The 13,951-nt window shown below is 43.5% G+C and overlaps 1 protein-coding gene across 4 annotated transcripts in view; it reads left to right on the forward strand.

The window, feature by feature from the left end:
- The window catches only part of SMOC1 (SPARC related modular calcium binding 1), a 445,428-nt gene that overhangs the window by 213,882 nt on the left and 217,595 nt on the right, over positions 1 to 13,951 (forward strand). For 2 of the 4 annotated variants that reach the window (XM_069638879.1, XM_069638877.1), the window contains one exon: positions 5,101 to 5,157. The exons of 1 other annotated variant lie outside the window; for it this stretch is intronic. In XM_069638879.1, the coding sequence (XP_069494980.1) occupies positions 5,101 to 5,157 (57 nt within the window). Of the gene's footprint in view, positions 1 to 5,067; positions 5,158 to 13,951 lie in introns of all 4 variants that reach the window. One more of the 4 variants, XM_069638878.1, reaches the window with a different exon arrangement.

Below are 13,951 nucleotides of genomic sequence, written 5' to 3' on the forward strand. Positions count from 1 at the left end.
AAAGATAGTGGGCCACAGTACAAGTCCGGCAGTAGCCGTGCCAGTAAAACCAGCAGGCTGCTGCCGGACTTGCACATTTTTCCGGCGCCTGGCTTTCTGGAATTACTGGGGTATTCCGTCCGGCGTTCCGGGAAGTCAGGTGCTGGAAAAATGGTATTCCCCATTCCCACAGGACTCAATGGGAATGGGGAAGATGGTGGAACCAGCACCATTCATAATGGTACCGGTGCCACCGTCACAGTCTGCGGGCGGGTGCCATTCCGCTCGCCAGGTCAGACCTGGTGGGTGGGAGGGCATCCGCCCCGCAAACTTGTTCTCTGCCGGTCCAGTAGCAACAGTGACAGTAAGCCTACCGGCACCGTTGTTACAAGACCGGCAGCGTTGTAATGACCCCCAGTGACTTTATTATATCGCTAATGGGAATCGGTTGTATAACTTGAAATGGAGATAAGTATACGCGTTTTTTTCACCATCTCCAGATGTACTGTTATGACTCCTATACTACTGTGTTCAGCAGAGCTGAGACTCATAGATGGGAACCTATCGGGCAACACCAGGACTGTACGTCTGAGAGGGAGGCCTTCTGTAGCGTGATAGGTGAAACCAGGGAGGATTGGAAAACCTCTTTCTCATCCAACAGTCACAGCACTGACCTAAATCTCCAAAGTTCAGAGTATTTTTGAAAGGAGAGTTTTCTCTGACAGAAAGGATTTCTCCTCATGGCCCTTCTTCCTGCACATACTCTTTCTTCCCATGTACGCTCCAGTTGCCATGTGCTCCTTCCTCTGCCCTCCGCATAATATCTTTTTCCCCCTCTGTGTTCTTTATCCTATTGTATTGATGTTAGTCTCATTGTTACGTGGTTGCATCGTGGGTTGTTCAACATGCCAGTGATTTTTCCACCTTCTCCTCCGAGGCCTTGCTCCCACTGACGTCTTCATCCTGCTCCCGGAGAGGCTTCTTCTTCTGATGCATATATGCATGGCATGAGTGCCTTTCTTGGTACTCCTCAGGAACACCCACCCCATTTGCACTTTTATATAACACGCTGCATCCCCTACAGCTCTCTGCACCGATTTGCCAGCGTGCTTTGCGATGCTTTAACCTCACATGAGCTTGTTTACATTCAAATAATAACAAACAAGGTTTCATATCACTCTAGCTACTGGAACATGTTTTGAGGATACATCAAAAACCATAGGGTTTCAACCTGGATCTCAGGGATATAAGTCCGATGTGGGGATCTTAAGGCGGATATAGGTCTGCCAAAGTCACAGGCATATCCTTACAATGCATGTGAACACTATTATGTTTCCGCCTATCAATTTGCTCAGATAGGATCAATGGACATAGCAGTTTATCCACCCAGGAATTCATGAAATTGAACAAATTTAGGCATATCATATATGACTTGATTGTATGTTTGAGAGTAATGAATGGCACCATATTAATCAATTTAACATACTACACCCTACGTATGTCTCTAATGCCTTTTCTACATGTGACTTATCACTTTGAATATATTATGTGTTTTCAATTTCTCTCTCTTGAGCAATTATTTCTCTGACACAGACCCATTCTTATTGTGCCTCACATGTAGGATTGTTGACATATAAGATTTCTAACTTAGTTTTCCCTTGAGGGAGCTTTAGGCTGAGTATATATTCCGCCCTAGTTGCTTTTAAGAGTTACAGTGGGCAGCCCTAATGTACGATTAAGGTTCTCTGCAGATTTCTGAATTACCCTTTTCGTTGAGGCTCGAGAAGTGGGGTAATGTCAGCACTCCAAGGGTTGACACTCTCACGTGAGTAGGAGGAGGTGGAAGGGGCTTGCTTGCTGGAGTGGAAGCATTGGTCTGAAGTGCTAGCAGGAGGAAGGGCAGCCTGCAGATGATTGCTGGCAGCTGGAGCTGAGTCAGGAGGAGCTTCATGTTATGAATTTCTTCCATCAAGGAGGAGCCTGTCGGTTTATCGCCTGCAGCACTTGACAGCCCGGAGGGTTGATGAGACTGCGTTGGACAGACAGGTGAGTGCCCAGCACTAGCTGCAGAAAGTGGACAGAATGTCAAACGAAATGAGGGCTCATGGGTGTTTCCCCCAAGCAATATTCAGGGAGTTTAATTACTGTATGTCTGTGATTACAGCATGGTTTCAGCTGTAGTCAATTTCAGCATCAATATCAGCTAGATCTATGAGTTTCATGATAGGTGTATGCATCAACTAGCAGCTGTACCCGTGCTTTGAGACAAAGGTACATTTATATTTTATACTTTTTACATTGTCTACACCATGGAACCTACCCAAATGCCCAATTCCATGTTTGTAGCATGTTAGGAAGTATGCTGAACATTTCGAACAGACACGTATCCACACATTTTAGTATTATATATAGAGAGACATAGGTTGTATACTTTGGAAGCAATTGTATGTTGCTTGACAGGTTACAATTATTTAGAAGGTCATGTAGGGATGCCTGTCTCTGATCAGATCATGGTACTCACACATACACATATCTGACTGTTAGGCAATTGTAAATTGCATTAATTGCACAATGGCATATGCTTGTAATGATCACAATGCTAGTAGTATGGGTGTGTATTGCTCTATCTTTACACAATTTCTCTGCTCCACACGGTCAGGGTGTAAGCCTTCATGAAACCATCTTCAGAGTCCTTTTATCTTGCATCTGGCAGCATGCAGATATACATAGTCATTACAAAACCCTGTCATTCCCCACCCATGCATTGTTTCCACATTTCTGCTTCCTGGGGATAGAGTGAAAAAGACGTGGGCTGTGCCTGGCTAAGTCCACACTGATTACAACAGGCACAGGCCAGAGCACTGCGCCCCATTAGCAACAACAATGTAATTGTCTAATCTGCCTGCAGGGCTTGGGAGCAGTTCATCATGCTTTTAATGTTGCAAAGTGGTTCACAAGTGTAGATAGTGTTAGTGCAGCTGTGCAAAGGGTGCAGCGATGCTCACTGGCTGCACAGTGTGCAAATGCACCCCAGCGGTAAGAATATCCCATGTGTGTCCCTGGGAACATCTTTACCCCCGTTCAAAATTCCACATGGGGCATGCCCATCAGCGCCCAGGTAGCGCACATGCAGAGGGCTGGATAGCCCATGTGTGTGCTCTGCTGAAATAAAATATGCGCGCTGCCTGTATGGATTCTTTATTTGCATGTGGCATGCCCGCATAGAATGAGGGAACACCCCCTATACAATGGCCACCACTGATTTTGGTGGCACGCATTTGGTATTCCAAAAGAAGCAATGGGGTCCCTTAGATGTTACCAACTTGCGGCCCGGCAGGGTTTGCGTAGAGGCCAGAATTAATGTAAGAGTACCCAGCTCTTGTTGACAGAGAGGAATGGATATCTTTGCAGGTGACCGCATGAAGTTATTTCTTCAATGGTGAAATGGGTGCAAAAGACCCTGGTACTGGGTTGACAGTGTCCATCATTTAGCAGAGAATAGATGTGACCTTTGATACTCTGAATATTAATGTCAATTACTTATCATTGAACTAATAAGCCAATCACAGTTTTTCTATATGTTGTCTGCACAGTGCACTCTTGTGCTAATAATTTAAAACAAATATAAATATATGTTAAACACTTTTTCCCAGTTATTGTTATGTCAGAATCTGGAACATTTGCCTTAGATTTTCTTATCAAACTGAATGACTATGTAATTGGTCGCTTTACTAACATTATCTTCTTTCTTCCAGGCTGCTTTGTACATTGCATCTCCACAAAGACTATAGTTGCATTCCCACTAGCCCCCCCCATGCATGAGGGTAATTCCATAATGTGACATCATCACATGGCCCACATCTGCCACAGGACGAAAATAATTCTCTGACTAATGAGATTGGTATAGGGACATGTAGGGTTTCATCAGAATAGCATCACATGTAAACTGATAAACATGTACACAAATGCTAATAAAATAGTCCAGCGGCTTTGCTATATGTTGTATGCATTTATGGAGCATTGCGTGTACACGCATTGTGCCGGGACATTCCATGTCACATATTAAGAACAAAGAAAGAGTCTTAGGAGCATACCATGAAGGTGTGTGTTGTGCTTGTTATTGAGAACAGCCATCTTGGCTAAAGCTCACACACCCAACAGTCAGCCATTCCACAGTTCTGAGATCCTAATTCTCAGCTGTTCCAGCCCGAACCTCAATAGTTTAGGTTTTGCAGGACCAAACTGTTGAAGGGACTCAGATCTGTCTGGGATTTAGGCATGGGACATCATCAGAGGCAACGCGATTCAGCACTAGCAACGCATGTTTATATGTAGTTGCTCCGTCGTCGACCGTAGATGACTGTGGCTCGGCCCAGATTCATGATTAAACTTCATGGACTGATGCGGGGCTCATGATTGTGGGATAAGGACCTGCCCTTCAGTTATTACCCGAAGCATACTGAGGTCCATAGGTTCATCAAGGGTTATTATCCTAAGTGAATATGAATATGAGGTCTAGAGGGCATTTGGCACATGAAGCTGCACACCTACGATGGGCAGGGAATTAATATAAGCTGCTGCTCAAGACAGAATGTTTGGATTGCGTTCAACACCAGATAATACCAACTGCATTCTGAGTGTTCTGATTGGCTAAGAGGAGCTGTGGAATCAATGTGCTAACAAGGTATTCATCAGAGTAGGTTCCAACGGATCATACTTATAATGTTTGGAGCTTTCATCTATGTTGAACACGTTGCTGATAAACCCTTCTTTATGGCAAGACCAGCTGTAATTATCCTTACTTAAACATAACTGAGAAAGAAAGAATGATGTTAAAAAAGAATAAAAAAACAATATATTAAAAAAGTATTATTGTTATGCAGTTTCAACCTGTAATAGTTAAGAAGTATATCACATATGTAATGTATGTATTTTTTCTCTCGTTTTCTTTCTTATGAGCCCTTATGCATATGGTTATGTCTTTCTTTGTGACATTTCTCTCTGATTTTGTTCTTGGCCGGGCCATGTGCAAATCCCAACCCTTCAACAGTTCTACAGAGTAGATAGCATTTACCTAAATAATGGTAGTTTCTTTTCGATTCTTTTTAACCCTCAATTCAGATGACGGGTTGAAGTCAACACCAACAATGGAGACCCCACCCATCTTCGATGGAGAAGGTAAGCTGTTTTTTTAATGTTCGAAACAGCTTCCATAAATCATTTGTCTTTGCATTGTTTTGTTTGGATGTGCGTGGCAGCGGGAGACCACTATGCTAGGAGCTGGCGCAGTACAAATTATTATTTACATTAATGTTTATCAGGAATAGTGCTTCCACCAGAAACACTATACAACTGGAAAAAAAAAGAAATTGGATCATTCTCATAAATGTGTGTTTTGCAGTGGTAGGGGAGAAGTCCTTAAAATGAGTGGAACAGGTGAGTGAGGAGAAAGGTTGGTACATTGAATTGGGACAACACAGACCACACACAATGTATGGGCCTTAATTACAATTGTGTGCAATGTTTACAGTGAAATCTCTGTGGAAACTGGTGGGAAGAAGGATTGGGGGATGGGACATGAAAGTGGGTTTGTTCTGTGGAGGTAGAGGACCTGTGTTTTTGGAGTCATTGGGAACCTGGAGAATGAGCCACATTTTTGGTTTCTGGGGAAAGGAAGTACCCCGGGAATGGCACTAGCAGTGAAAAGACATTGACATGGGATGCCGCGCAGAGTGGGCAGAGGACAGATCGTTTATGAAGTGTTTTGGAGCCTGGAGTCTGTAAACGAGAGTAGCAGGAGATGGAGTTAGCCATGTGGGGGGCCAGGCCCTGGATAGAAGGACATTTTAAAAACATTGATTATTCATAGACAGCTATCTGGCATGGAGGCAATGGGAAAAGGTAGCAGGAGATCACTGGAGGTGGTAGAGAATGCAAGTGACACATTTCTGTTCTTTGTTGAGACGAGTGAAGTAGTGGAAGGGAAGGTGGAGAAGCAGTCTACGAAAGTAGTCATGTTGACTGATAATAAGTGTAGCAATTACGTTTTTAGTTGAGTGAGAGATGTGACTAAGGCCGATTTACTTTATGTTCAGGGGGTTAATTAATCCTCACAACCATGGCAGTGGATGCGAGGCATTATAGAAAAGAACCCAAGGCTGTGATCCTTTGAGGAAAGCATCAGGAGATCCAATGATGATGGGAGGGAGATGACTTCTGTTTGAGAGGAATTGAGCATGCCAATGATGTGCCAGCCAATGGAGGAGGGGGAGAAATGGTTGGATTTTATTTGATGAAAGTTCAGGAAGAGAATGGAGGAAAAGAAAAGAAAATGTGGCTCGCAACAAATAGTTGGTAAAAGAAAACAAATGCGTAGAGTGTGTAGAGGAGAGAAAGAGAACAGATGCTTGGGTGACTTCCACCAGCACGGCTGGGAGTGGCGGTGCCAGTAATCCAAGATATGGAGAAAGATTTTTTTTGAGTGGTGCCAAGCCTTGGATGCCTGTGTTGGAAAATGTGAAAAGGGTGGAGAAGTGCTTAACAATATCAAGATCAAGGAAGATGACGATTGCTTTGTGAGTTCTGGGCAGTAGTGCAGAAGTTGGGAACATATGTCACTGTTATCTCTGTGGGGTGTAAGCTGTTAATTCCAGGTTGGAGGGGCTCACATAACACATTGGTCTATGAGTAGTCAGAGATTTGGTTGGGCATGACCTGTTCCAAGGTTTTGGAGTATTCGAAAAGAGAGAGCAAGGCCAATAGTGTTCAGGGTATTTGGGGTGACCAGAGGTCTTTGGTAGGCATAGGTAGGATAGTTGCAGTTTAGTAAAAGGAATGACTTCAAACTAGGCAATATATATCTTAATTTCCTTTTTAGGTTCTTCTATGACAAGATGTCTCTTATCTAAAATCCTTGACATGACAAGCTGACCCCAACATCTAGGTCAAGAAACAGACTGCTGTTAATCTGAATGGTCAGTTTGGTTCAAAATAATAAATCGAGGAATTAAAGTTACTTCCCTATCTTTGATGCTGGGAAGTCACCCACAACATTCAACATTAATCCAGGCAGCGTGTTTGCAGAAATAAAATGTAGCCTGTCTGCTATTGTCTCACTAAAATCTACAATTACAATGTATACCAACATCCATTCGTATAAAAACAAATTCAAATAACCGTTCTATACAAAAGTATACAATCTTCTACAGTCCGAGCATTCAAATTATCACTTTGTCTTGTCACCACATTTCAAGGAAAGCACAAACATTCTAGGAACAACTTTACAATATATAATTCACTACATTTTATTGTTACGTGTTGGCATCAGAGAACAGCATTGGGTCCATATGACTTTCTTACTATATTATTCATTCACCTCTATTCGGCTGGATGCTGTTGGCTTCTATCTTGGACACCCAGGTACACGCGTGTTTGGTAGGGTTAATCTGTCTACTTTATCTACTTATTAAGGTGTATGATAGAAACCTTTATTTTGGAGAGCACAATATCTTGATGTATTCATCTTAATCCTCTTTAGAGGACAGAAAGCTCTCTTCATTATTTTTCTTTTATGTAAACTATGGTTTTCACAAGTCAAGAACTCTATCAATCTCTGAAAATCTGTGAGTCACAATATACACCATGATCACGAACCCAGATATATATTGTCTCTGTGAAACCTCAAGAAATTAATAAATCCTTTACTAATGTCAATGTTCAATTATAAACTTTAGGGCATTCTTTTTTAAATATGCTTGGACATAGTTCCATTTACAATCCCTGTCTGTTGAACTATCTTGTACACACAGTTCCTCCAAAAGACATTCAATTGCTATCTGGAGTTTAATTCATTCTTGGCACATGTCCGCATTTGGGTTCTTGTACTCACTTTTGACTTCTCATTTAATGGTCCAGCGAAGTTAGAGACATCCCAGCTCCATGCCACTCTGCAAGGTGAGCTCTTCCTTTCAGTCTTTCCTCTGCTTCCAGTCCCTCTCATGCAATACAGTTATGTCATGAGAAATGCTTCTGCATTTGGCTCCCTCTGGAAAAGGCATTCCTAAGAAGGATTTACACCAACTATATCCAGGTGAAACCCCAATCAGTTCTCCTGTGAGACAAGCCTCTTCCTCTGCTACTTCCCCAAGAACTTCCTCAACTGCTTATGTGTTATCTGTAAATACTTTGGAAAATCCACCAATGCAGCATTATTGACATCCACCAAAATCCTCCCCTTTGTCTTAATTGCCCCAATTTGTTTGTCCATGTTACAAGTGAATGTGTTTCATTCTTCCCCTCAGGAATTAAGATCAAACTGGCATGAAATGTGTTTCCATTATAATGTCTTGGATTGATCAGCGCCATTAATGACTATTCATAATTCCTTGCAGAGTTCAAATCTACTCTTGTTTTTTTAATCGAGCAAGGGGTTCATAGGTTAGAGCCATTAAGGTGCTTTAAATACTCCACAATCTTCACCCATGCATGCCTTTAAATGTACAAATATACTTTGTTTTCAAAGCTGCATTACTTGGTTTGCTGGAGTGTGTATTAGAAAAATGTTGTGCTGAAAATGAATATACTTAAATTAATGCTTTTCATAAAGGAGACATATAATGGATGGTGCCTTATTGCACTGCTTACATTAAAGTTCTGGGTTTTATGTGGCCATCTGTTCTTCTGAAGTGGGCATTTACTGAATAAATACACTTCTGAACTCCGACCTGGCTTCCCTCATAAAATTATCTAATCCATTAAAGCTCTGAATTTGGAATGCAATACGCTTATTTTCCTTGCATTTATAAAACGAGCCTTTTGAGCTGAATACCTAAAGCTGATTCTGTTCACCTTTCCTAATGGATTTATGGTGAGACCTTGTTTGCAAAAAGCTGTCCTCTGCACTTCCTAGCTCTTCAAGGCTGGGCCTTGGATAGACACATCTCAGGTTTCGGTGTTTCACAGCTACCTGCAAAAGGGGATCTAAATTGTGTTGCTTGGTTCTCACTGGTAATCACAATTGTATATGTTACCAGCAATTTTAACCCAATCAACCTAACTTATATAGCTTGTTGACTTGTCATCTTCACACAGAATGTTTAAAATAGTATCAGTGTGCATGACTTTCATATACATGGATGCACAAACAAATTGTCTTTGCATCAAGTATTTTGCTCCAAAAAGAAACACTTCTTCCTGTTATATTAAATATTAAGTTACACCTTTCAAAATGTATCTTTTTTAATGAAATGTGTTACATTTGATTGTAATAACTATTACAAGAGGAAGGGTCCCAGTTGTGAAAGAGATGTTAAGGAGAAGGGAGAAGTAAGAGTGTGTCATGGGTGCAAGGTCTCTGGTTGTCTGTGTTGCTAACAGGTCAACAGAAGCACTGGATGGGTTAGCTGCCCGGAGAAAGGGAAACATCTCAGTGACTATATATTCGTGATGGAGCTGAGTATTTGTATAGAAGTGGCACGATGCGGTCCAGAGAAGCAAGTGAGAAGAGGAAGGGATAAGTGGATAGTCAGAGTGATCTTGATTTTGGGAATTTTAGGGGAGAAGTACAGGGCAAAGATTTGGTGCAGGGCAAGGAGGAGATTGAGCATGGCCACAGGAGGCCAGCAGGATCGAGTTAGCAGGGGAGAGTGTACAGGCATGATAGTGTAGAGACAAGATGAGGTTTATGTAGTAGCCGGTTTTAGCAGAGTCAAGAAGGTGCCCTTTTTCTAAGAAATAAGGAATTCAGGAGTGCAGGACTGGAACCAGCAGAGGTGTACCTACAAGACCATCTTCAGCTGTCAAATCAGAGGGTGAACAAAGTCTGGGAGAAGAGAGGAGAGGGATTGAAGGTGTGAGCTGGATTGTGGTGGTCAAATTTAGAAGTCAGGGTCAAACTGATATCAAGCAAGGCCCATTCCACAGAGAGAACCCGGGGTGGGGAGACAGAGTAAGGAGAGGAGACCTGATCCAGCTAGAAAGAGAGCTCACTAGTCAAGTGTACATTGGTGTTTCGTGATGGGAAGAGTGGGGAAGTTAGCGTGTAGTTGAAAGGGCAGCATTGAAATAGAGGAGCGTATGGTCAGAGAGAGAGGATGGTCTTGGTGAAATTTGTGCAGATGAGGTTTTGTTCTAAGTGATTGCACTGGCATAATCACACAATGCTACATGTTATGCTGGTGTATTCATTTCTGTAGAACTCATCTGCCTCCTCTTCAGCACCCTTCACCCTGGGTCCAATGGCAGTAGGTTTTGGTACCTCGAGCATTTTATTGTTGTGGCACTCTGTCTGGGGTCTCCCTAGCCAAACCCTAAATTCCCTGCCCCATTCCTCCCTCTCTCAGCTGTACCCTCATTTACCCACCTCTTTGCCGGTTTGCTTCCATACATGCCCCATGCCATGTTTCAGTGAGGTTCTTGTTGCCTTTGCTTATTAGGAGGCCAACAAATTCCCAATAGCAGATTCACCCCATACAAGGATTAAGGAGTGGAATGAGAGGTTTGGGGAGGTGCCTCTGTATTTGTAAGTATGTTTTGTGGGCATCCATGCAGTGGTTGTAGAGGATAGAGTCCAGTTTAAGGCGATTGGCACTGGAGATGCTTGCTACGTTGAAGATTATACATTTTCAGTGGGTAAGGAGACAGGGAGGAAGTCAAAACCAGCAAAGAAATAGTTGACAGTGCCTCAGGGTTGGTAGGTTGGTAGGTGATGATAATAGTAAGCAGCCCCTGAGCGAGGAGTCGAACAGCATTGTGTTTAAAGGGGCAGAGCAGGAGTTGGGGACCATTCCAGTGTTTGCATGGACCCCCCCTCCACTGCCTCTTCTCCTTAGGAGAGGAGGGAGAGTTATGAGGAGGGGGTTTAAGATATGGGGGTGCACAGGGTATAGGGGTGGAGCATTGGAAAGGTAACATGAGAGCAATGAGATGAGACTCAGAAGTTATAGACAAGGTAGCAACAGTTGGTGGATCAACAGATGATTGCAAAACCAAGTTTAAATTCTACTGCTTCTTTGCTTTGCTTATGGTAGGGTTGGCTAAACAGTGATGGCTATAACCTATTTAGCAACCACTGTAGTATATGAAACAACCGCAAATGATGTCCTACCAGGTGTACCACCACCTTTTAAGACAGTGGTCTTCAGTCCTTCCATCTCTGCTTTCGTCCAGGACCACCTCCCTGGGAAAGTCAAGCACTCACAATCTCTGGGATGTTCTGATGTCCCAATACTTCTTTCTGGAGTTTGTGTCATTAATGGCTCATGCCAGGGTCATAATAGTCACAAGTTAGACCTTGTGTACTCTGCTACCGGGTTCCACCACCCTATTACCTTAGGTCATCAAAGCGGTGTCAGACGTCAGACACTGCTCAAACTCTTGCACCCCACATTACTTCAAGCTTCCCCCTTCTGTTTTGTGTTGCCAGTACACCCTTTCAATCTGGGGCTGGACAAGAGGTCAACTCTCGCATTTTCTTCATTTTCTCACTGGTCATTGATCTGGCTTCCCCCCATCAGCTTTGGAGGACCTTCCTGGCCATCATTTTAATGAGATAAATGCTTTCTTCTTTCTCTTAGTACACTCGTCCCATCCTCCTCCTCCTCTCCTTCTCTGTCTCTCCCACTCATCAGTCCATCGTTTCCCTCTGCCTAGATGTTCCTCCTCCTCTCCTGCTTCCTTCCCCCCTCCTCACACCACTCCGTCCTTTACCTTCTCGATCTCTCATCTCTTGCTTTGCTTGCTTCTCTCCATGTTCACTGATTTATTCCTATATCCCATATCATTCTCTTAGTTGACCTTCCTTTCACACTTCACACATGATTGGGGTGTTTAACAGGGGTGTTCTTTAGCCTTTGGGGACATGTACGGTAAGTGTGTGGCGAGCAAGGAGGTTAAGGAAGGAAGAGATTAGTACGTATTGGATATTGAGTTGGGGGTGGTCTCTGTACTGTGCAGCTGTGTGATTCCTTTTTCTTTTCGTTTGGCACTCACCCCGGCATTGATGTTAGGTTTTGGGTCTTGAGAGATTCGTGTATCAAAGTTTGCATGTCAGGGTTTGTGGAGCAGACTAGAGGAGAGTTGGTGCAACAATTGTTTTTGGGGGACTGTAGCTGTCTCAGGTGGGAGCAATTATCTAAAAGGGACTGGGAATGAGTTGGGTTGCCTCGTCCTCTTGATCCACTGCAGCTTGTGTGCATATTTCTTGGTACATTGGTAGGAGAGGTGCGGCGTGTTAGGTTGCCACGATCCTCTAGATTCGTTCACTCATGGACTCGCGTTTCAATGCCTTTGCGGATGGGGCTTGGGCACTGTATGGGGTCGGTGTGTTGCCTTGAAACTATATATTTTATCACATGCTCAGTTCTGCTGAGGAATTTGTGGTATAGTTTCTGCCTAGCATAGTTTACCAACTCTTTTGAGCATCAATGGATGGGCTGTCTCAATGCACTTTACCCTCCTCTGGCATGTGCCTGACACCTGATGTGTAATTACTTTAACCAAGATGTTCTGTTGCTTTATCTTGCTCTTTGAGGTGTTGTTACATCACACGGTACTTTGAACGAAGGCATGCAGGCTCGCTAACCCGTTGTCCACATGTCTCATGCCCGACTCTTTGACCTGTGATGCTCAAGGTGGTAAAAAAAGTCCCAAAACTGTTTTAAGGACGCATGGGGCAGATTCACAAAAGTGTGTGTCTGCTTCCCTGTGCTAAGTGCACCTATAAGTTGACAAAACACTGCATTCTGAGGGTGGCAATGCACTGGAATGTACATCTATCTCCAAAAATGCCTTTGCCTGGGCAGAATCCTACCACCCATAGATGTTGAACCACGCAGCGTGCCGCGCGTCTGCACATGCCTACCAGAGAGCATGCCTAATAAGTGAGGTGCCTGTCCCCGCAGCGGTTCCCACTGCACCTGGTCTCCCCTACGACAGGCCTGGCTCGCGGGCAAATCGCAGTGGAGACTGGGGTACCCACTTGCCACTGCCTACATTTCCAAGCACAGGATAGACATGTTATTTGGCCCTGGCGTTGCAAGCAATAGTCTTGTCAAAACCCACACACACATGCCTTATAATATACTTCTAAGTAGCTGAAAAGAACTCGTGAGAAACCTGTGCGATATGGGAACACTAATTAGAGCTTTATAAGAACTTTGATGACACCCAAATACTTATTAAATTCTTGCAAATTCTCATAATTTTGAAGCAGGATGTAGGTTAGATCTTTTAAAATCGTGATGATATCCTTATAGAAAAATCAATAAGAAATGGCTGTGTGGGAGCATCCCTATACATTCATATAGTGCTTTCTATGCATACGTTTACAGAGAAAATGTAGTATATTCTATACACTGCTAACATGAGCCGACTTAATTCATCATATCCGAAACTGCCCCCCAAGTGACCTTGGGTAATTGAAGCCATAGCTTGTACCTGAGCCCCTCTATCTTGCCAAGGAGGAAATCCCAGCTTCACGGTAACGAGCCCCCCAAATTCACGTGCTCTTCACGCTCTGCACTTTCCTGCGGGGTGCTCTTGCCGGCTGTTGCAGTCAGGGAGTGGATCGGGGGAACCTTTTCAATCAGACAAAGTACAACAAACACAAGGAGGCAGGGATTTCATTCTCCAGCAAGTTTTGCTTTGCAATCTGTAACTCGGCCACCGTAGCCCGCGGGGTAGTTCTGGGTGCACAGAAAGTCCAAGCGTTGAGCAAACACTTCTTACCAAACAACCATTCAGATGTCATTGCAACCGCAAAAGAGCCACAGCACGCAAGCAATGAAAGCAAGCGCAAGGGCACGGCGTCTATAGTTCAGATGCATGTGGCTGCAATTAAAGGGGATATATGTGTATATGCAAACAACAAGTTGCTCTGTGTTAGAGAGTTCGAGTCCAGATGTTGGCTTTGTGCAAAAAAACAAAAACAAACGAGCAAGATTTGAAGTGTGCCATGAATAACAAAACTACAATA

Source organism: Ambystoma mexicanum, chromosome 14, assembly GCF_040938575.1.
Source record: "Ambystoma mexicanum isolate Mex_15411 chromosome 14, UKY_AmexF1_1, whole genome shotgun sequence".
In the NCBI taxonomy this organism is placed as follows: Eukaryota; Metazoa; Chordata; class Amphibia; order Caudata; family Ambystomatidae; genus Ambystoma; species Ambystoma mexicanum.